This window comes from Saccostrea cucullata, unplaced genomic scaffold, assembly GCF_032062105.1.
Source record: "Saccostrea cucullata isolate Sc308-1 unplaced genomic scaffold, CSIRO_AGI_Scuc_v1 ctg7471, whole genome shotgun sequence".
Lineage (NCBI taxonomy): Eukaryota > Metazoa > Mollusca > Bivalvia > Ostreida > Ostreidae > Saccostrea > Saccostrea cuccullata.
The window spans coordinates 6064-31790 of record NW_026927728.1 but is presented as its reverse complement, the minus strand read 5'-3'; the positions used below and the strand labels follow the sequence as shown (position 1 = coordinate 31790).

General features: G+C 33.3%; 1 protein-coding gene across 1 annotated transcript; it reads left to right on the top strand.

The window, feature by feature from the left end:
* Positions 1-45: 45 nt before the first annotated feature.
* Positions 46-25688, top strand: LOC134275350 (uncharacterized). Its single transcript, XM_062757627.1, has 5 exons — positions 46-237; positions 344-591; positions 19225-21298; positions 24702-24757; positions 25367-25688. The coding sequence occupies exons 1-5, from the start codon at positions 46-48 to the stop codon at positions 25686-25688; spliced, it is 2892 nt and encodes a 963-aa protein (XP_062613611.1).
* The last annotated feature ends 39 nt before the right edge of the window (positions 25689-25727 follow it).

Here is a 25727-nt window from a genome sequence, read left to right as displayed (position 1 = left end):
AACATACACACCTGACAACAAACTGAGTTATAGAGAGCTGACAAAATGTCCTGTCACATGCTGAAATTAGCAGCCAAGTTTGGTTGTATTACATACATGCTGTACATAGCCATGTATTATTACAAGACACTGAGATACACAGAAGCTTTATCTATTATAGAGATAATCAAGGTCAAGTTAGCACAGCCATATGTGATATATAGGTCAAATGTAGATACAGAGATGTATACTGAGGCTGTAGGGATACAGTCTTGGTCTACAAAGATGAGCAGAGGCTCTGGCATTACATATCAGACTTCACAATGACATCATTTACATCAGTGAACTGATTCCTGAACAACAGTCTGCTCTACAGAACCATTTTCTTTTATTGATTGTACCACCCTTTATCCTGTTACACATGCTAGAGATCGTGTGTTACAGACATGTAGACACAGTGCGAGTACAAACAGCTCTAGATGATCTACAGAACCTAGTTCACTATGATCAGGGACAGTATATACCTTTACGTCACAGACACAGCTCGTATATACGGCTTATACCTTTACAATACAGAGACATATCGTGGCAGATTCTGGGATCTGTCAACAGGTGACAGGGAACCTCCAGGCTGCTCTATACTCATACCAACAATCTCTCAGACAGGAACCAACCCACAAAATACAAACAGCAACAGAAATGAGAATACTGAGTTTGTCAATGGATTCCCTTAATTAATTTAATGTCAGATGATACAGATTATCATTTAGATATCCTTTTGATTTCATATTTTCTTTTCTGTCTGTTTTATTAATTGTATTAAAAAGCTAATAACTAGTCTATAATAAAATGAAAGAGGCACAATATCTTATCATAATTACAGTCAAACCTGTATTAAGCAGTCACCTACGGGAGACATTAAAAGTGACCTTTATATAGAGGTGACCTTTGGATAAAAGGTCATCTTTTTAAAGGACTATTTATATACAAGGATGCCAGTTCATTTGTGTTTATATTATGTATTTCACAAGAAATATACAAGGAAGTTAGGTATTGGACATTAGTGATATCACTTTTATTTTTTTTATTCCGCATGACTTTTGTGGATGAATTCAAACAGAATTCAATGAATCCCAGAAAAATAATAAAATATTTGTATATTGTATCTTAAGGTAAAAGCTTTATCCCACTTCAAAGCAGAGACAAATTGTCGTGTGTAAGGAATAAATATTTCATACAATGAAGAAAATCAATCAATCAAATATTATTTCATCTAAACTTGATTTGTAAAATTAACTTCTGTACATTTATCTTCTTAAAATACATGTATATGGATTGTTGTATAATAAACAGCATAGTAACTGTCATACGTTCACAGTTAGTATTGGTATTCAGTAATAACTATCAAACTTTTAATTCACGATCCTGCACCGCTTGACCAATTATTTACATTAGTAACAAATATCGGGAATCAGTTGAATCCAGATCAGCTCACGTGATAGGACAAAATGGCCGCTATAGACAGGGGAACTTGGCGATTTTGCTTTAGACTGGCCTGCCTGCCTGATCCTCAATATACAGACAGATGATCAGTAATGTAAAGGGCCAAGCTCATTGGCTAATAAAAACTCACGCAGAGACAGAAATTTAGATCTCTCGGGTAAACCAAAATAGATCACAGAGTGCACAGACACCAGCCTTTACATAGTTACCTTTCATAAATATAGTTTTTGATAATATCTAGGCTTACATTTATTTCAGTTTTTATTACTTATATCCAGGATACCTTTAACAAGAGGCCCAGGGGCCACAAGCACTCACCTGAGAACATCAGACTTAAATTTACCCCCCTCCAGGCGTCCATCTTTTGAACAAACTAGAATCTACACTACCTGAGGATGATTCCATATAAATATCACTAATCATAGCTTTGAAGTACTTGAAAATTTTTAAAGGTTTCCCTATATATCCCTATGTAAACTTGGGTCGGCCATTTTGGCCCCACCCTTCCCCCGGGAGTCATCATTTGAACAAACTTGAATTTACACTACCTGAGGATTATTCCACATGAGTTTCACCTTTCCTGGCCCAGTGGTTGTGAAAAGAAGATTTTAAAAGATTTTTCCTATATATTCCTATGTGAAACTTGGTTCGGCCATTTTGGCCCCACCCTTGCCCCGGGGGTCATGATTTGAACAAACTTGAATCTACACTACCTGAGGATGATTCCACATGAGTTTCATCTTTCCTGGCCCAGTGGTTCTGGAGAAGATTTTTTAAGATTTTTCCGATATATTCCTATGTAAAACTTGGGTGCGGCCATTTTGGCCCCACCTTGTTCCGGGGGTCACGTTTGAACAAACTTGAATCTACACTACCTGAGGATGATTGTACATGAGTTTCATCTTTCCTGCGCAGTGGTTCTGGAGAAGAAGATTTTTAAAGATTTTTCCGATATATTCCTATGTAAAACTTGGGTCGGCCATTTTGGTCCCACCCTTCCCCCGGGGGTCATCATTTGAACAAACTTGAATCTGCACTACCTGAGGATGATTCCACAGGAGTTTCATCTTTCTTGGCCAAGTGGTTCTGGAGAAGAAGGTTTTTAAAGCTTTTTCCCTATATATTCCTATGTAAAACTTGGGTCGGCCATTTTGGCTCCACCCTTTCCCCGGGTAATGATTTGAACAAACTTGAATGTACACTACCTGAGGATGCTTTCACACGAGTTTCATCTTTCCTGGCCTATCTGTTCTGGAGAAGAAGATTTTTTAAAAATGCCATTAATTTTTAACAAATTCATGATTATATCCCCTTGGAAAAGGGCCTGGCCCTTTATTTGAAACTTGAATCCCCTTCACAGCTATACAGTTGAGAGGTACATTGTGCATTTTACGGAAGGTGCGGGGTTATCATTTTGCTTTGTTGGGTTATTGATAGTACAGTGGTGACTTGAGAGGTTTCATTAGGAATTCAAACAAATGGTATATTGTAGGGTTAAAGGTCTATATTTGGGGGTTAAAGATCTTTATTATATTTGTGGGGTTAGAGATCATATTTGTGTGGTTAAAAATGAATTATTTAATATCAAGTCAACTTTACAGGCAACTAATTATAAGAACTTAAGATTGTTACTGTTTATCTGAAGAACTTAGAACAGAAATAGCAATAACATTTTTAGACTACTACATAGCAGTAACAATGCAAAAAAAATGTGTTTTTTTTTGGATACAGTACCCGCATCGTTATTCTTTACAGGATACACGATACGATAGGATACACGCACGATACGATAGGATACACGCACGATACGATAGGATACACGCACGATAGGACAGGATACATGCACGATAGGATAAACGCAAAACACGATAAACGCAAAACACGATACACGCAAAACACGATAAACGCAAAACACGATAGACCTGATAAACGATCTACACGATAGGATAAACGCAAAATCTGATAGGATTGTTTCAAAATGCGGAACGTTTTTTGACAAGACGAAAAGATTTACGTTTACGTTTACGCTAAGCTCTGACTTATGTACATGTAAACATTTTACATTAAAGATACTTAAAACCTCGTATTCATTAACGAACATTGAATGGTTAAATACTTTTAATCTTTACAATACAAAACAGAAAAATTAATTAACCCATATTAAAAGAGTGAAATGCGACTTTTCCGAGTGAATAATTATAAATCATTGCTATTAAACTCTGTGTGTACTGTTTCTAATAATAACGAAAAATAGGTTTAATTCGGCATATGAATTATTAAACCTTAAAAATCATTTTACACTGATCCGGAAATGTCATATTAGGCATATTCGAAGGGCGGTATTTTGAAAGTCCGCAACCAATTTAAAATTAGATAAACATGATCTAACGAAAAAGCCAAATATAATGTTGAATTCTTAAATAAAGTTTCATACGTATGGAATAAAATCGATTAATACTATAAATTGATTCGGTGTATTTATTAGTCTTGCATGGTCACAGCGGATCAGACGACTCCTTTTGTTTTATTTTTATAGTAAGATACCGTTAAAAAAATATTGCGAGCTAATTTTCATAGTTTAGAATGTTAGAACTATTTCATCCGTTTCTACGATCAATGAAATAGTTTTCTAGAATTAATTTTGTCCGTTTTAAGTAGAAAACCCGATGACCCGAAAGTGCACGTACCATAAGTGCAGTATATTTTTTATGTTTATTAAAAGACTTATTTACGTAAACATAATGGAAACATTGTACGAAATGAAAAAGATTCAACGGAGTGAGTTTAGGGACTTCATTTCATTAAATTGATTTATTTGAATTTTTATTTAACATTCAAGATAATGATTTTTTAATCCATAAATCGTACAATTATTTAATGTATTTTAAATTTATTTAAATCTTTTATAAAATTGTTCAAACAAGTTTGGAACAAAATCCCGAAAATAAGTAGATGCGTTTCATTAGAACCAGGTAGTATTCGAGGTTACTTATTGACCCCAGGCGAGAAATCAGTACAGGTACATGTATGGTGACGGTGATCACACACACACGGGCCGAGGTGTCAGTTAGGGGAGAAGGGGGAGGGGGCGGTTGACCGCACAAGAAGACAGTGTGCTAATTAGAGAGCTACACATACGTGTCAGTTTTCTTGTAAAGAAAGGTCTTTTTGAGTTTATTTCCACGCCGAAAAGGTAAGCTGTTAAAAAACTTCATGTTTTCCCCTGTACATGTATATATTATTTTTATGTTATCTAATGCCAGATAAAATTAATGAAAATCTTCTATTTTATAGTAACAGCCATGGTGTGATAAATTAGGTAGAATATTTTCATTGATTATATTTTATAATTTTGATTTCTTTTATTAATTTAGACATATGTCAAGGAATTTATAATTAGTTTTAAAAAATAAATTTAAATTTTGAACGCACACGGCCAAAATCGTTGTTAAAATCATCTGGATCATTGTCTTATGTTACATTATTTTTGTAACATCAAGACTTCAAATAATTGTGCACACATGCAGGTCAGACGCGTAAACATATTTCTAACGTTATCAGACGATAATCAAGGAAAAACAGAATATTGAATGAAAAAAAGATACATTTCAATATGCTGCTTATTATTTATTTATTTGATTTTGTCTACGCGAACATCGTAGCTTACCAAAAATCTTTCTCCGGTAACTCCGATTCATTTGAGAAAAACATATTAATAGTACTTAATTTTGACAAAATAAATCATACAATTCTATAAATTAATTTTTTAAAGAAATAGACCAGTTGATCGATCTACTTATAATTTCATTTCCGAAAAACAGAGTTACTGTTTAAATTTTGACAATTACTCTCTGCTTTACCATGATATAATTATTTTATTTATTTGATTAATTATTTATTAATAAATCAATTTATTCATTCATAAAATACGCGACTAATTATTTTTTTCCTTCTACGTTTTAATATTTCTTATATTGATGAAAAAGAAAGGGATAAATCTTTATTTTCTCTTTTTCGGTTGAATTAATCTTATTTTTATTAACAAAACGAAAAAGAAACTCGGAATAGCTCAGTACTTTCTTTACATAGTAAAGATAAAAAGCGAAGGTTTCCGAATATACACGATAAACGCAAAACACGATACACGATAGCACATGATAAACGATCTACACGATAAACGCAAAACACGATAAACGGAAAACACGATAGAAAACGCAAAACCTGATAAACGGAAAACACGATACGATAGGATACACGCACGATACGATGGATACACGCACGATACGATAGGATACACGCACGATAGAACACGATAGAATTGTAAAGAATAACGATGCGGGTACTGTAACTGTTGCATCAACGTAAATTAACCCATCATGTTTTCACATGAAGATGATAGACAAGAATATTCCAGAAAGTGTTAAACAAACAACCCCACTATGCTATATAAATATAACAGACATCACTAACCCAATAAAGTATAAGACAAACAACCCCAGTATGTACCCTTATAAAGATAATAGACAACACTAACCCCATAAAGTGCAAGGACAACAACCCCAGTATGTTGTCTTAGGAAGATAATAGACAACGTTAACCCCATAAAGTGTAACAACCCCACTATGTTCTCTTATAAAGATAATAGACAACACTAACCCCAAAAAGTGTTTGGACAGCAACCCCACTATGTACTCTCATAAAGATAACAGACGACATTAACCCCATAACATGATTGGACAGCAACCCCACTATGTACTTTCATAAAGATAACAGACAACACTAACCCCATAAAGTGTTTGGACAGCTCCCCCACTATGTACTCTCATAAAGATAATAGACAACACTCGCTTAATAAAGGGTAACAACCACACTATGTTTTATATAAAGATAACAGACACCACTAACCCAATAAAGTATTACGACCCCATTATATTCTTATATAAAGATAATACACAACACTAACCCCACAAAGAGTTGCTAGACAACAACCCCACTATGTACTCTTATAAAGATAATATACAACACTAACCACACAATATGTTAAAGACAACAACCCCACTATGTACTCTTATCAAGATAATAGAAAACAATAACCCCATAAAGTGTTGGGACAACAACACCACTATGTACTCTTATAAAGATAATAGACAATACTAACCCCACAAAGTGTTAGACAAGAACCCCAATATGTTCTGATAGAAATATTACACATCTTAGTAACCTCACACTGTTAAACAAACAACCTCGCTGTGCTCTCAGTTAACAGAGTCCAGTAACCATATGAATTCAAGTGTTTGACGACCCATGTTTGTTCTAATTTCAAAATACTCTACCAGGTAGTAAAAGTACAAATACCCCCATTATGTTCAATCGCAACTTCTCGGACCTTTCTGACCTGTTGACAAACGACCTCAAATGTATTAGGTAGACGCCATGACAACAACCCCCCTTTTCACGATCTTCAAAATAAATGCATGGAGACCTATTATCTGTGGAATATGGAGTTTCACTTTATTCAATGTAATGATCGTGTGTAAAATATACTATAAAATGGACTTCTTACTCCCTCTATCCTATATTTGAATAAACAGGAAATGCATAACTATAATATCAGGTGATGTTAATACATCCGAGGTCGTTTATCCAACCTCTAAGGGAAAGACCCTGAGATGATGCGATTGCCACTATGTTATATATATTTTTTAATTTTGAAATACCAAAACAATACTCATAATACTTTTTCTTATTTTGATATCATACTCGAAAATTTGTTTTAAACATTTTTCAAACTATTTTTAATTGGATAATTTCTTTATCTTTACTGATTATCTCTTAAGAAAATTTTTCCTTTGAATCTGCTGGTGCATGAATTTGAAGTGTACAATATGCATCAAAAGCATACATAATTTCTTTGTTAATTCATTATAATAAAAAAAGAGATGATCTTGATTTTTTAAAAATTTTGATTTTTTAATTAAACTTTTCAGTTACTTCATAAGTTGAACACAGATAAGAAATGTGTCAATAAATATAGAACACAGAAAAAACCCTCAAAATTTGAGACATAGCTGTAAAAAAGAAAAGAAAACTATGTGCATTTTTAAAGAGGAAATACATGTATATAGTGAATCGTCAAATAACTCTAATACTTGCATGTTATTGCTACTTATTTTAAAGAAAATATATTAATTCATATGAAATTTTTAAAAAGAATGTGTAGTCTAATATATCATCATTTTGCATCTTAAAAGAAAAAAATGATGTACCAGTACATACTTTGGGAAATTCAACCCAAACTCACAGTTTAGATAAAGTCTATTAAAATACAAGAGAATTTACATGATTACAAATTAAAATGCAGTCTCATTGTGAAAATGGTGACCCCCACTCCCAACCCCCAAAATAAAATAAAAAAAAAAAAAAAAAAATCACAAAACAATGATTTATAATTTCCAGAAAAATAAAAATTAAACAACATAAATGTACATTTCATTTATTTATTTCTCACATGTAAAATGAGATCGCTTATTAAAAAAGACGAAAAATATGACTGTCAATGTATAGAAATTCACCATGCCCAATGCACCGTTCATAGAAGATCCTTTTGTCTTAAAGCTGAACACTACTCACAAACATAAGTAATTAGAGATTACATAGCTCAATTAAAAAAAAAAATAATGAATTCAAGTAAGACAAGGTCTCGCAATAAATTAATAATCTAGAAGTTAATTTACCTACCAAATTACAAAATTTATCAGAATTTGATGTGATAGGGTTTGCAGTCACTTGAGAATAGGCACCAATACTTGAAACTAGTTGCCTATCAAGAAAAAGTAATTCAAATCCACAATCCATGTAAATGTTATCTTTTTTGGATCAACTTTTGACTCGAAATATCTTCTTTTTCTGAAAAGTAAGTCATGTCCTGAATGTCGCCCTATGGTGAAGGCAATTGCATGAATGAATCAAGGTTGTGCTTGTTCTTTTGAAAAGTCTTTTAACTCAAACTTCATGTATATCTGTCAAAAAAAATAATCATATTGTTGAATTTTTTTAAAGGTTTAGTTTTAATTTATTTAAAAATGATATTGTTTTCTTGATTTTATGGGCACTTAAAACATGCACTAACCGTTGATCTTGATGTCTTTAATAGTAGCTTTCCTTAAACAGGACTGGACGATTTCTAAATATGAAAGTCAAGAACGATAACTGAAAGTTGCTATAAATATACAGAATAAACAAGGTGCTAGTCCTTCTGACCAATCAGATAACAGCATTTAGACATACCCATGTGGAAATAAATAAAACACGTGGTTTTATGGTTTTGTTGCTAAAAAGATTTTTTTGGAACGAATACTTCTTAAACTTTTTGCACATTTAGGAATAATATTATATTTATGACAATTCCACCGTGAACAAACATTAATTGAAAGCTTAGAAAACGTTTTAAGTGGGATTAACAATCTGTCACTATAGGATGTAGCAATCCCAAAACTTTAACTCACGTTACAAATTTGAAATAAATACGAATAATTTTCAGTTTTTAGAGGCTGACAAAAATCTAATTGAATGGATAACAGTCTTAATTTTTATTTTTGTGTTTCTAACAAAACAGTTTCTAGTATTTGTACATGCGAGGTAAGATATTGGGAAAAACGCATACAAGTATAATTATTCTCTTTTCTCCACGTTTTAAGCCTTTATTTATGCCCATTTAAACTCTGCATTGCTTAGTATTCGGCGCTCATGAAATCCGTGATATTTTAAATCTATATATATAGTCCATACGATAAACACTTGTGTGAGATGGATCTGTACACATGGAATTTAAGCATCATTGACATGTATTGACGAAAATCGGATGGCTAAGCAAATCTATATTTACCAATATATATTATATTCTGGTAAATGTTATCATAGAACTCTATAAGAATTTGCTTATGTGATTTATTCCCCCGTAAACAATTACATTGTATCTACATTAATTTTTTTCTTTACCTATATAAAAATGTCATTGTTGTTCACGGTAAATATGTGGGGAATACCTTATTCTTCTAGATATTTCATCTTACTTCTGAAGATTTTTTGTCAAAAAAATCTTTTTTAGTAAAAAAAAAAACATAAGCACGTGATATCTCTTTGTTCTTTAAAAATATGTTTTGGAGTGTGTAAAAATACTGTTGTCTGATTGGACAGAAAAACAATTACGTGTACATGTTGTATATTTATAGCAACTTTCAGTTATCGTTCTTGACTTCCATATTTAGAAGTCGTCCAGACCTGTTAAATCTGTGAACTATATTCAGATCAGAAATTGTATTAAAGTCATAGGTTTGTTACTTCAAATCTATAAAATGTCCGACGTCTGCTGGTGATGTTTCTGTTCCTACAAAACAGTTAAATTTCATACATTCTTAAGTGTGCTTTTGTTACATTAAAATATATAATAATTGAATTATCATTTGAAGAGACATGTGCCTTACTACTATCTTTTTTAAGTAAGAAAAAATACATAAGTTTTGATTAAAAGACAGTTTAATGGTGAATTGAATAAAGCATCAAAATTTATTTCAGTAAGAGTCAATATTATCCATTTAAAAACTTTACTTTTCTATGTTCAGGTAATGATCAGCAGTGTAACCCCCCCCCTCCCTACTCAATTAATCGGCAATGAACTTGTTTGCTGAAGTTTTTAAAGTCTGGTAAATTATCAATATTATTTTTATATAGCTGTCAGAATTTCTATCTAATATACACATACACACAAATGAAATGAAATGAAAGAAAAAGTGAGCAAGCTCACATACCCCACACTCCCCAAAACTTGAAGTGCTGAAAATCCCGAAAAAAATGAAAGAATCGGAAATTCCCGGTAATATGCACATCTACAAATTGTGTCCTAAATATCTGCAAAGTTTGATGGAATTCTGTGCAGCGGTTCCTGAGGAGTTGCGCTGACAAACTGTTAATCACTATATTCAAGATAGCCCCACAAATTTAAGTTGTAAAGTGCCAAAATTCCAAGAAAAATAAAGGATTCGGATCCTGGTAAATTGCACAACATTGTGTCCTAAATATCTGCAAAGTCTGACGAAATTCTGTGCAGCGGTTTATGAGGGGTCGCGCTGACAAAATGTTCATCTGTATATTCAAGGTATTGCAAAAAATCTAATTTGAAAAGTGCCAAAATTCCCAGAAAAATGAAGGAATCAGAATTTCCTGGAAATATGCACATCTACACACTGTGTCCTAAATATCTCTACAGTTTGAGGAAAATCGGTGCAGCGGTTTATGAGGAGTTGCGCTGACAAAATGTTCATCTCCATATTCAAGGTATCGCCAAAAATCTAAGTTGAGAAGTGTGGAAATTCTAAGAAAAAATGAAGGAATCGAAATTTCCTGGAAATTTGCACATCTACACATTGTGTCCTAAATATCTGCAGAGTTTGATCAAATTCTGTGCAGCGGCAGGAGTTCTTCTGACAAACTGTTCATCTCTATATAAAAGGTATGGCCAAAAACCTAAGTTTTTAGTGCGGAAATTCCAGGAAAATATAAAAGAATAGGAAAATACTGTTAATATGCACATCTACATAATGTGTCCTTGATATCTGCAAGGTTTGACGAAAATCTGTGCAGCAGTTTATGAGTGGTTGCGGTGACAAACTGTTCATCTCTATATTCAAGGTATGGCCAAATGCCTAAGTTAAAAAGTGCAGAAATTCCCGGAAAAAATGATGAAATCGGCACATCTACACATTGAGTCCTAAATACCTGCAAAATTTGACGAAATTCTGTGCACTAGTTTATGAGGAGTTACGCAGTTGAAAATCATTACAACACAGGTGTCAAGTGCAGTAGAGCGTGACTAATCCTATCGATCGTCTCCTGATTGTGAAATACACGAGATAAGCATGCAAAACAAAGCATTTTTTGACAAAAGTAGCAATTAGGGCTTCTAAACAGAATCAAAATCTAAAGGTGTGAAAATACTGTATTAGGTCACACACTCTCACTGTAAATATTCAAAGTTATGATGAATTAATATTGAAAAATTACAAAATGTAGCTTTAAGCTTGAATTTCTATGGCTATGGAAAAACTATAAATTGTGATTAAATTCTTTTAAATTTTCAATCTTTAATCTTAAAAAAATTATCTTACAGGACAAATATATTTTTTTCATTAACACAAACAGAGTTAAAAGTTATCTAAAAGTAATTTGTTAAATTGCTTTAATGGGTCAAATTTACTATCGGACACATAACTAGAGCCGAGCTCGTTGCAAAGCAACGAGTAGGTCTTCCGTCGGAGCTACGGACAGAGAGAAATGACCTTGAGTCAAGGTCATGCCACGTTTAAATGATAAAGCAATCTTGTAAGGGTAGATATCATCTTATTATGTTTTACTATTAAAAAAGTGATAGTAAAGGAATGTTTGCGACCTTGACCTTGTCAAAATGACCTTGGGTCACACCATGACACAAGATGGTGATGAGCATATCCCATTTGTGTGCTACTGTATTGACAAATTCACACATGTTTTTATAAAATGAAGCTTTCAAAAGTTATGGTCAATTTAAAGTAATGTTATTTTTTTAAGTAGGTCAAGCTCCAAGATCAAGGTCACAGGGTTAAAAATCACAGTATATTTGAAAATCAGATGTCACAAATAATGCACATGTGAAATACTGTAGATTGGCAAATAATCACGATGGTTTTAATTTCGCTATGTTCGCGATTCATCATTTTTACGCGAAAATAAACCCATCGTGAATGCTATAATTAGCTATTAAAACGTTTAAATCATTGTAAGAAATTTTCTTACAGCGTGAAATTAAAACCATCGCGATTGGACCTTTTTGAGAAATCGTGAAATTTTAACTCCGTGGAATTAAAACGATTTACAGTATCAAAGTCCTATTTCAACTCATTCAATAGTTATTATCAAGCTTAAAGTTCTCGTGACAGATGGACAGACTGGCTGACGAATAAGGTTTAATGTTCCCTAAAAAATAAATACATGATTTGAACATGAACGATTGAGAAGTACGAATAATTAAAAAAAATTAGAATATATTAGAATATAAATCAGGTTTCCTACATGAGATTTCCTTAAAGACTTATTAATACATATTATTCAAGAACATGCAATACATGTTCTTGGAGGTTCAAGACGCGATGACCGGTCATTTCGATGACATGTCTCGTTACGGGGTTGGTGGTGCCATAAAAGGATTTAATTCGCCTGATTCCACCTCTGATTTTTTTTAGAGTCTGTCTTTGCGCTGCTAGTGATTTATATTGTTTAAACAAAATTTAATTTTATGAAAAGAATTATTTTTAATGCTTATTTTTGACATATGCTTAAGTTATTAACCTATCAATTTGAGTTTAAATAGTAAAAGGAATTTGTCACTAAGTATTTATCTAAAGAATTAGTGTCAATCCTCTACATCAAAGAGCGTCTGACTTGTATGTATGATATAAATTTCGTAAATGTGTTAATTGAAATTTGACTGAATCCCGTATGTTGTGTGAGAGAGTTTTTAGATCCGCCGTGGACTATCCCGGACGTGAACATTAGATGTACTGGACATTCCGTCATCAAGAAAATATAGTTTTACTCTGGACAATTCCGAGTTACCAAAACGTCTGTGTGTGTGTCGGTGTGTGAGCTTTACAACCTGTCTTTGTTTTCTGTGACTTGATTTGATTTATTTTTCAAAAAACAAACTTTAACTTTTTATTGCTTTACTTTCGTTTAATAAATTTTCATCACAAGTTCACTTGTGTTAATTTAACCAAAAATATTCTATTAAAATAATGATTCCATCTTCTTTGTTAACTTTAAATTGCTTGAAATATAGTGTAAAAATCCAGAATGAAAATAATGAATGTTAGAAATTATTAAGTGTCGGAAAAGCATTGCAAAATTCTGGAGATCAAACGCAGTAAAAACTGGTACCCCCCCCCCCTTACCCAAAGAAACTAATGTACACACTTCGATGCTCGAATGAACACTCTAATCGGCACAATTTTTAGAAATTAAAACGTTTATATATAGGAAAGTTTAGTGACGCATACTAATCTTTTTTTCATTTATTTGACGACCTGCGAATAAAAAAAAAAGTCGCGTATGATTGTTGGTTAACATTATAATAGGTTATGGATTAATCATGGATTTCAACACCAGTCCTGACCTGTACGTATCTGAAAAAACTAACCAACTGACATTCTCGACTCTGAAGGAAAACGTATTTGAGGGAAGGGGGTTACGTATCGCGATGAGAGGAAATTTAATTATCTCTTTTAGTCCAATAAACACGAAAGAATGGCTTGGAATATTTGTATGCAACTACATGGCTTTCTCAGAAACAATTTTGAATTTGTTAAAAAAAATTCTAATTATTCATTTTTTTCTCTCGTATTCTGAAAGCTCGGAATGTATATATTTTGGGGGCTCCTCCGTGTAAAACAGCATGTATTTAGTTACCATCATGTGCCCGTAAAATCGTGTCATAGTGATATTCTTTTTATTCGAAGAAATAGAAGGAATACTGTGGTTTCATCAATATTCGTTGAGCACCAATTTTCGTGGATTTCGTTGTTGAACAGATCCACGAATTCGAATGCATTGAATTACGAGAAATATGACATACATTTGTATAGGCAAAGCTTTTGTCCACGAAATTACGTATCCACGAAAACGTATGTATTACAAAATCCACGAAAATTGATCCCAACGAAAATTGATGAAACCACAGTAATTCCGTACAATGCAATTATAAGTTATGTATCGATTCATGCAAAATTCAAAGTTTTTTCATTTACGATTTTCATGAGAATTGGAAAAGTCACTTCCACTTACAATTTACTGTGCTATGTTTATATGTATTTAAACAACATCGCAAATTTTTCTGATATAAAGCAATTAGAATAATTTGATATAGGTCCGTATACATGTAACGATTACAATTACTTCAAAGTGGAGGGGGAGACGGGGCCTAAAAAATCGTCGCACTACGTGTGTACCTTTCCAATAATAGAATCATCCGCACAAATCAAGAACAAGTTGCAGTATTGATATCCCCAATTTTTTTTTATATAATGAGACTATAATGGACTTCACAAGGGTAGAATTGAACATTAATTTATCATGTTTATGGTACATGTGCAATTAAAATCACTATCAAAATTGGCAGAGTTATCGATAGGTCATCCTGTGTCACCCTTCAGTGTAACCGATGAACTCGTCCATAGATACCTCAGCAGATGAGAAAAGCGCGCGTAAACGCAGAACCTTTTATTCATTCGTCAAAGAGTAGAATCCGACATTCAACACTTTTAAATCATGTTCAAGAAAACCTTAAAATTTGTGTATAGAAATATTCTTACGATTAGCGCAAATGACATGTTTTCTTGATCTTAAATCTAGGACTCTAGTAAATCAAAGAGCGGTAATGTTGACCTCACAAATGTATACAGGTCAATGCGCGATCGATAAACGGGTTTTATAACCATGTGATAACTGTACACACAAAACACACACACTGTACACACGAATCTTTCAGGGTCCGAGGAGAATTCACGATGCATGAATTGAATGACAGTGAATTATCTTAAGCTTGATTTTTTAGAAAATAAATAATGCTACATTGAATATTAATATTTAAAAATATTTTTCCTCTCTCCCGTCTTGTTCTATACACTAAACACAGGGAGAAAGTTGTCTCTGAATAATCTGTATATGACATCCAGCTAGAGAATACGTTAAAAATCTTATTTCAACAAAGTTTAACATTCAATTTAGCTAGGTATATTATTCTTATCCAGTTAATTTCAGTTATACGTGTTATACGCGTATGCATATAGAATTCTTCTTCACTTGCCGTATAAAATCACTTATCTGTACATGGACTATAAAGTTTTCTGCTCATCTAATAAAATATGACTTGAACAAAATAACATTTTCATGAGATCAATAAGATGCTAAAGAACCCATTTCAAATCGATAACCATATCGAAATATTTACCGTTTTTAACTTATAAAGCAAAACCTTTCGAGCATCCTTGGCCCCTAATTTGAGGGATCAGCCCCTTTTTAATGATGTCAAATGATAGAGCTTAAAATTATGCACAATATTTCTTAAAAAGTTGCAGAAGACACAAATTTTCAATGGAATTTTCTTTCAGATAACATTGTCCACATGCATCGCCCACAATGATCTTGAGATATGTGATTTGTTATTAAATTTTGCACAAAATATAAAAAAAATAACGTGGGCGACGGCTGTGGACACTGTTTTCAATAGGAAAATCAACCTTGAAATGTGACATTTTGAGGGTTTTTCTGTTGAAAATAGAGAAATGCTTCACATTAATGACGTCATATTTGCAGAATGGTCAACCTTCATGTCATATTCTTTCCCGATTTATCAGAGTCATTTATTTCACTAATATTTAAGGACAGATGATACAAACAAATTTTTTCTTTTAAAAAGATTAAATATCATGTCACAAGTTCAGAAAAGTACATGGTTCTTAGACTGTTTTCTCCGAAGAACAGGAAAATGAAATTTAATATAGAAATGTTGTTTGATTTCACACCAAATCACAAAGAACCATCTCAATTAAAGGGAACATTAAGGAGAAAATAAAGAAAACACTCTCCTCTCCAGTTTATTGTACTTTACATGTACATAGAGGCCTCTTAATGTTATACACAGAGGACCTCATAAATAAACTCAAAGTAGTTTAATTTCACTTGTTAGTTAGGAGTTAAAGAAACCACTATGGAGAAAGGATGCTAATTTCCTTAAAAAAAATCTCAAATTACATGCAGAATCCAGAAATTCAGGCAAAAATAATTTTTTTTCTCTGAGGATTTTACATGTACATAGAGGCCTCTTAATGTTATACACAGAGGACCTCATAAATAAACTCAAAGTAGTTTAATTTCACTTGTTAGTTAGGAGTTAAAGAAACCACTATGGAGAAAGGATGCTAATTTCCTTAAAAAAAATCTCAAATTACATGCAGAATCCAGAAATTCAGGCAAAAATAATTTTTTTTCTCTGTAGGATTTTAGTTTCACATTGGTAAGTTATTTGAACTTCAAAAGCTGTTGCACTGACTGGAATTAAGTAAACTGGTCACCAGCTCCGCATACATGTAACTAAATTCAAGAGTTAGGACTTTTATTATTTTTAATTTAAAAAAGTTCATTACCAACATCAGTGGTATTTCAAATTTAAATTCCGATTTCATGAAAACCACAGAGTCCCTTGTTTATAACAGCCATAATAGATGTTTTAAAACAACTAAATAGAAAACAACACATCCTTGTCTTCATTCAAATGACATGATAGGAATTCAACTTACATACCATGTAGATATCTGAACTTTTTAAGGTACATAAAACCTCTGCTCACTCATATGAATTTTTTTTTTAACTTTTATGATTTTCCAGAGGAAATGTATATGCTGAATAAAAAACAATCAATTATAGCATGTTGGCTTGCGGGGCAAATTTTGACAAAAAAGGCAGTTGAACTTGGCAAATTTATATAGGAATAAAAGACATTTGTGTCATTAAGAGTTATCTCTCTTATCAGAGTATCATTGTACCTTAATTAAACAACATAATCTTCTCCAGACTGATTCTTGAATTCAAAGGGGAACTCTGAATTTTCATTTTATATTTAAACAAAAAGGTTCCTGACCATTTCTGATTGTAGAAATGAATTCATAAAAGAAACAAAGATAATTCAGAATTTAAAAGTCAAATTTAACTTACGTGCCTTGTATTGATTTCCTATCAGAAAATCAGAAATTGAACCAGGCTTTATTCAAAGAAATGTCTAAGACATGTAGAATAAGAAATTTTAAGATCATATGTATATGTGGGGATATTTTTTTATGAAGAATTTTATTAAAATTCGTTGACTTTTTGTTAAAGACAGTCCACAAAGAAATCAATTTCCTGGAACATTGTTAACTTCTAAAAAAATTTGTCTTCTCTAAATCCTGACATATAAAATAAGTAAAAAAGTATAGATCCTTTCAAATAAAATCTTAGTAAAACTCCATTTGGTAATTGACAGTAGTTAAAGCAATTTTTAACCAACCTCTTCAAACACATTCCGTTGCCCGCATGGCGCAGTGGTTAGAGCGTCTGCTCTAGAGTCAGGAGTCAATCCTTACGTCGCGGGTTAGAATCCCACTGCGGGACGTGGAGACCGGTCCTTCGGATGAGACCGTATAAACCGAGGCCCATGTCGCAGTAGGTGCTGGCACGAAAAAGATCCCTCACTGCTCCAAGGCCCTCCACCAGCAAGTGGGTGCGTCTGTATATGAGTGAAAAATTCTCGAGAGAGACGTTAAACTATATACAATCAATCAATCAAACACATTCCTATTATATATAACTCATCATCAAAAGAAATTGATTCACAATAAAAACTAAAAATTGGCAAGGCCCGCTATGTTTAAAGTATCCCATCTTTCCGATATCGTTAATGTCCCTGGGATACTCTACTAACTAGACAGTGATTCCTTATATTTCCATTTTACTATATAATCAATAAGGCCCCATCCTAACACCAGAACCCCTGAACCTCAGGCCATAAAATTCACAATTTTAGTAGAGGCACTCTTGCTCATCATTACTATGCACACAATTAATACTCAGGAGCAGAAAAGAAGATTTTCAAAGAAATAATGCATTTTCACTATATAATCAAAAGAGCCCCATCCAAACACCCTAAGGCCATAAAATCTATAATTTTGGTAGAGGCATTTTCTTGCTCATCATAACCTGAGTGACTCTCATCAATATCTAACAGCATATGAATTTTTATGAAAATATCTTAGTTTCTTTGAAACAGCTTTCTTTGAACTGAGCTAAATTCAAGGTGTGACGGAAGGACAGAAGACGTACATAACAAACACCATCTGCCCCGGCCATATTCATGATTGGACATAAAAACCATTCTTAGCAATCCACAATTTGATACCTATCCTATTATGCTACATTTTTGATTTATATTTAAGGACAAAACTAATCCCATAGCTAGAAATATTTTAAGCGAAATATCAAGTGTTACTAATCTCAAGTCTGCATCAGAAAATTTCATCGAAAGAAACCGTCCATAATACATGCAGGAAACGAAATTGATAACTTGAGTTATATTGGGTAAGTAGGAAATTTAACATTTTGACGTAATTTGATTCAGTAAGAAAGTTTCCATTTTTCCTTAGCAGAGTTAACTGAGATACGTCTACAATATTATATACACTTGTCAAATTTAAGTCGACGGTGTCTAATTTTGACCCCCCAATACTTATCTAGAGGAAGCTCCTTGAGGTAAAATCTGTGACCTCACACTAGCCTAATCAATAGCAGAAAGAAATATACGCTACTGAGAATGGACTCCATAAGAAGCTCACAATAGTAAGTTCTCATTACAAGAATTTATAGCACTAAATTAAAAAAAATTCCTAATTCATCTGAATCAGTGTAATTTGTTGACAGTAAAATTGGTTTTAACTTTTTACACCACTGAATTTAAAACATATAATATATATATATATTCTAGACAAGTTTAGTTACAAATTTCACTATTAAAAAAAAATAAATGATTTAATTGAGTCGAAAAATAACTGATTCAGTTGAGGAAGTTTTTATTTATTCTATGATTTTTTAATGTAAAAATCATCAATTATGATAATTATATTATAGTTTTACAAAAGTGACACATTCATTATACAAGAATATAAATTCCATTTTAATCATTCTAAGTATTGAAGGCATACAACACATATCAGAGTCGGTGTTTGTGGGACTGTGTCGTAAAGTTGGGACCTCAAAAGTGGTGGCCATGAGAAGAGATATAGTGGTTATCGGTGAGATGGTTAGAAATCAAGTGGCAACAAGTGGTTTGTCCAGTGCGATGGCGAGTGGAAGTTATGGAGAAGGACTCAGACTGAAAGGATCAGATATAGACTTTATGTTCTGGCCAAATAATCACCGTGTGATCTGGGAATTATCTCAGTCTCAGTATTACAACACATACAGACAAACATTGATCCTCTGTGACTGTTCTGATAGTCCACCAGGATTTACTTTGTTATATTTACTGTCACCATGTACAAGCAGATTTATCCAGAGAGCGTGTGTTAGAATGAGTAACACATATTATATATCTAGTTCTAAATTCAGAGAGATCCCTTTATCTGAGTCACTACCTTTTAATCCCATTCCACATGGACCCTGTGTCAGTGGAAGATATGGAACACTAGAATATGATTATGCCCACTGTTTTGTTAGTGACTTTTGGCCTCCCTCTGCCTCCCCATGGATATACAGATGTCACTCATGGCCCAAACCTCATGTTGTTGATGATATAGTGAAAAATGGATGTCACTTTGTAGCAATAGGACATAAGCTAGGAAATCACGAAGATCATGAATGGAGAATTTCATTCTCCCAAGCAGAACAAAAACTTGTGTATGTAATGAATCACTGTCAATTCTTAACTTACGGCTTACTTAAATTGATATTAACAGAAATAATTAATAATGGAGTAGGTGATAATGATAAATTACTATGTTCCTATCACATGAAGACGGCAGTTTTCTGGGTGATTCAACAAAATACAATACCTCACTGGTGTCCACAAAATCTCCTGGGGTGTTTCTGGGTCTGTTTTAAACTCATCCTCAAATGGGTGCATGAGGGGGTCTGTCCTAACTTTTTCATTCCAGGCAACAACATGTTTCTGAGTAAAATTCATGGCATCAAACAACAACAATTATATATAAGACTGTCAGGGTTGTATGAAAAGGGTTTAGCATTCCTGCTACATAGTCCCTCCATTAGAGCTTTTATTATAGATGTTCTCTATAACCCCAGAAACTTCATCTGTACAGATGATCATACTCTGATTTGTGAGGATGAGTTTGATAGAAATGTGTTTGGTGAAATAATACAAAATTCCGTAACACCAGACCAATGGGACATACAAATTTGCATTAGACATCTGCATACAATAGAACGGATGGTAGGTTCAACCCTCCTGACACAGTATCAAGTCCTCAAGCTACAGCACATGACCGCTAGGGTCCTTCAGTACACTGCTTTTAAGTTATACATGGAAACTTACACACCTGACAACAGACTTAGGTACAGAGCTGACAAAATGTCCTGTCACATGCTGAAATTAGCAGCCAAGTTTGGTTGTATTACAGACATGCTGTACATAGCCATCTATTATTTCAAAACACTTAGATACTCGGAAGCTTTATCTGTTATAGAGCTAATCAAGGTCAAGTTAGCACAACCATTTGTGATATATATGGATATGGAAAATGTAGATATAGAGATGTATATTGAGGCTGTAGGGGGACAGTCCTGGTCTACAAAGATGAGACAGGCTGTAGCATGGGATATCAGACTTAACAATAGAATCCATAACATCACTGAACTGATTCCTGAACAACAGTCTGCTCTACAGAGACACATGCGTGTATTATTCATCCCACCCTTGGTACTGTTATACATGCTAGAGATTTTGTGCTACAGACATGTAGACACAATACGAGCACAAACAGCTCTAGATGATCTACAGACCTTAGTTCACTATGATCAGGGACAGTGTATAAATTTATTGTCTAGAGACATATCGTGGCAGATTCTGGGGATCTGTCAAGAGTTCACAGGGGACTTTCAGGCTGTTCTATACTCATACCAACAATCTCTCAGACAAGAACCCTACAACCACATACAAACAGCTACAGAAATGAGAATACAGAGAGTTTGTCAATGGATTCCCTTTTTTAATTAAATGTCAGATATTTGTATGTGTTTACCTGAAATATATTATTATTTACATATCCTATTCTGATTTCATATTATCTATTCTGTCTGTTTTATCATGTTTTACAAGGTAATAACTAGTCTATAATAAAATGAAAGAGACACCATTGCTTATCATAATTACAATCAAACGTGTATTAAGCGATCATCTACGGGATGCATTAAAAGTGACTTTTATAGTTAGGTGACCTTTGGTTACAGGTTCATCTTTTTAAAGGAATTTATTTATACAAAGATGCCAGTGTATTTGTGTTTATGTTATCTATTTCACAACAAAATATACAAGGAAGCTAGGTATTGGACATCAGTGATCTCACATTTATTTTTTTGCATGAAACAAAAAAAACATGTAGCAAAATGATTGCTTCAACAATTCTCTGCTTTCAAGCAATAAAACACTATAGCTCTGTTTAAAGGGAGAAGAACTCCTACGACCTTATATGTAAAATTCACATGCTCAAAATCAATGTTTTTCTCCCATTTAGAGAAATCCAGTGAAAAACGACCATTGAGTGTACTGAAATCAAAGTAGAATTTGTAGGAGTTGAACATGGTATAAAACAACGCAGAGAGTGTACTATATCAAAGTACTGAAAGTACTCATGGGAGTTGAACGTGGTGTAAAACAACCCATGCCGTGTACTTAAAAAAATGGCGGGATCATGAAGTACCCAACAAGTGAATACTCTCCCATCAACTGAAATGATATACCAGCCGCAGAACTGTAGTCTTACGGTTTTCTATATTAGTCTTGGACCATAACGCTACAGGTCCTGTAAAACAACAAGAGGCCCATGGGCCTTATAGGTCACCTGAGCATCATGCAACAACTCTCAAATGATTGAATTTCCTTCATTTTTTTAAGCAAGATGCTATGGCATTCACAATTTTGAAAGAGGCACCATTACTGATCATATATATACACTTAGCAATTGCTTAGTTTGGTTACTTAATACCAATAGGCAGAGTAGGGGAACAACAACTGCATTTCAACTAATCAGTAATATTCAGCAATAATCAGTAGTGTCCCTACCACAAATGAAACCCCGACCAAGTTGGTCCATGCATTGCAAATTTTTTTAAGAGACACCCTTGCTTATCAAAAATGTTTGATTAATAACAAGGAGTAGACTTCAAACAATTATCTCATTCTCAGTATATTAAAGTAGAGCCCCCCCACTCTCTCTCTCTCTCTCTCTCTCTCTCTATGGTACCTCTGACCCAGAGGCCTTGAATTTCACATTTCTAGAAGAAGGTTCCTTATCTATCATAATTATATAGGAAGTTCATCTGCAAAATACCCAGGAGCGGAGAAGATTTTCAAGATTAAGTTTATTTTCTCTAGTATATAATTAATCAAAAGAGCCCCGCTCTAAAATCAGAACTAATCCTGGAGACACATATTCACAATTTTGGAAGAGGCAGTCTTGCTCATAACTATTTACTTAGTTACTTTATTAAATACCCAGGAGCAGAGAAGAAAATCTTCATTGCTTTAATCAAAGTATTTTCACTATAATTTTAATAGAGCCCTGCCCTAAACATCAGAAACCCTGACCCCGGGGCCATGAAATTCAAAATTTTGGAACAGGCATTCTTACCCATCATAACTATATATTTAGTTAGTTTATTAAATACCTAGGAGAAGAGACGATTAATGTATTTTCACTATATAATCAATGGAGCCCAACCCTAACACCAAAACTCCTGAACCTCAGGCCATAAAATTCACAATTTTGGAAGATGCACTCTTGTTCATCCTAACTATATAAAAAGTAAATACACAGGAGCAGAAAAAAGACTATTAAAGAATCAATTTATTTTCACTATATAATCAAAAGAGCCCCACCCTAACACCAGAACGCTTGACCTTGTAGGGCCATAAAATTCACAATTTTGGTAGAGGCACTCTTTTGATTATCATATCTATGTACTTAATTATTTTATTTAATACCTAAAAGCATTAGAGATATTTAAAGAATTAATGCATTTCACTATAATATACGAGGGGTGATCAAAAAAATCAAACTAATTGAATAACTTCCATACAAGAAACAATATTTTGTTTCAATGTTGATTATATTTTAAATTAATCCTCCCCGACCATCAACCATCTTTCTGCGCATGCGCGAATCACGTGATATTGGCGGTCACGTGACCCCCTCCATATTGTTTTGTCACAGAAGTTGAAAGATTTTTCAGAGTCTTATATTTCGTTCCTTGTGAGTTAATTTTTATGACAAGAACAGTTCATTTGTCAGAAATGGTCATATCTCGGGAACAGAATGGGAGGATAATAATATCCTTTCCAAAAATAAGCATGGCGACCATTAAAACACAAATCTTCTGTCTCAGGAGACCGTTTATTCAAAGAGAATGGGTGCATGCTTTTTATCATATCTAATATATTTAAAATCTAAAGTAAACGATATCTTAGGTATATAATACTTATATCATTGTTCAAATATTCAACTATTTTTCAACGTGCTAATTGGGGGTCTTTGATTGCAAATTGCTTAATTAAAAAAACATATCTTTTCAAACTTGCTTTCACTGGGCAGGATGACGAGTATCATTTTTAACCATCAGCCTTCCTTAACTAAAACGATTAATCCAATCATTAATTGAATTTATAGGAACTAATTTATCTCAATAAACTGTCTACAAATTATTATATTATACTGTAGAGGGACTTCTAATATATACAATAAATTGTACAGTCGTTTTTATTGGAACGAGTTCGACTAAGACAACCATTTTTCGTCACAAGTGACCTAAATAGTGACGTCATTTTCACACTGTGACGTCACAAACAAGGAGAAAAACTTTATACAGCATATGCTATTTATAGAACTTGTGTATGGCTTTGTGTGTTCTGAATTTCATTCTAATCTGAATTGTGGTTTTCTAGATATATAGATAGTTTGCGAACTTTTTGATCACCCCTCGTAATCAATGGAGCCCCACCCTAACACCAAAACCCCTGATCCCTGGGCCAGTACATAAAGTTGTAAAGCATGTCGACGGACAAAAACAGATTGCAATAGCTCACCTGAGTGACTTTCTGCAGCATATGAAGTTTGATGAAAATATCTTAGTTTCTTTGAAAGTGAACTTTGAACTGAGCTAAATGCAAAGTGTGACGGAAGGACAGAAGATGGACATAACAAACACTATAAGCCCCCGCCTACATAAGAACCATTCTTAGCAATCCACAATTTTATTATGCTACACTTTTTGTTTATATTGAAGGATAAAACTAATCCCATAGCTAGAAATATTTTAAGCCAAAGTTCAAGTGTTACTAATTTCAAGTCTGTACCAGGAAATTTCTTTGAAAGCAACAGGAGTCCACAATACATACAGGAAACGAAACTGACAACTTGAGTTATATTGGGTAAGCAGGAAATTCAACTTTTTGACGGAATTTGAAAGAAAGTTTCCATATTCCCTAAGCAGAGTTAACTGAGATACGTCTACAATATTATTTTCACTTGTCAAATTAGAATTGTAGATGTCTGAGCTTGAAACCAACCCCCCAATACATATTGAGAGGAAGCCCCTTGTCTACCCACACTTTGCACCTCAGGTTATATATGTGACTTCACACTAGCCTACACATCAGCAGAAAGGAATATACGCTATTAAAAATGGATTCCATTAGAAGCTCACAAACGTAAATTTTAATGACAAGAATTTATAACTCTAAAAAAAATTCCTAATTCATCTGAATCAGTGTTATCAGCGTAATTTGTTGACAGTAAAATTGCCACTGAATTTAAAACATAATTTTATATATCCTAGACACTTTTAGTTATTATTTTTATTTTTAAAAAAATGAATGATTACATTGAGTTGAAAAATAACTGATTCAGTTGAGGAAGTATTTTTTTTATTTTATGATTTATGAATGTTAAAATTATCAATTATGATAATTATATCCGAGATTTACAAAAGTAAAACATTTACTATGTAAGAATATAAGATCCACTTTAATCATTTTCAGTAGTAAAGCCATACAATGCATATCAGAGTCTGTGTTTGTTGGACTGTGTTATGAAGCGGGGACCTTACAACAGGTGGCAATGAGGAGAGATGTGATGGACATCAGGGAGATGCTAAAAAATCAAGTAATATTATTTAGTGATGATGACAGTATCATGATGTGTGGAAGTTACAGAGTTTCAGAAATAGACTATATGATCTGGCCAAACAATCGCCGTGTGATCTGGGACTTATCTCAGTCTCAGTATTACAACACATACAGACAAACACCGATCCTCTGTGACTGTTCTGATAGTCCGCCAGGATTTACTATGTTTTATTAACTGTCACCAAGTACAAACAGAGTTATACAGAGAGCGTGT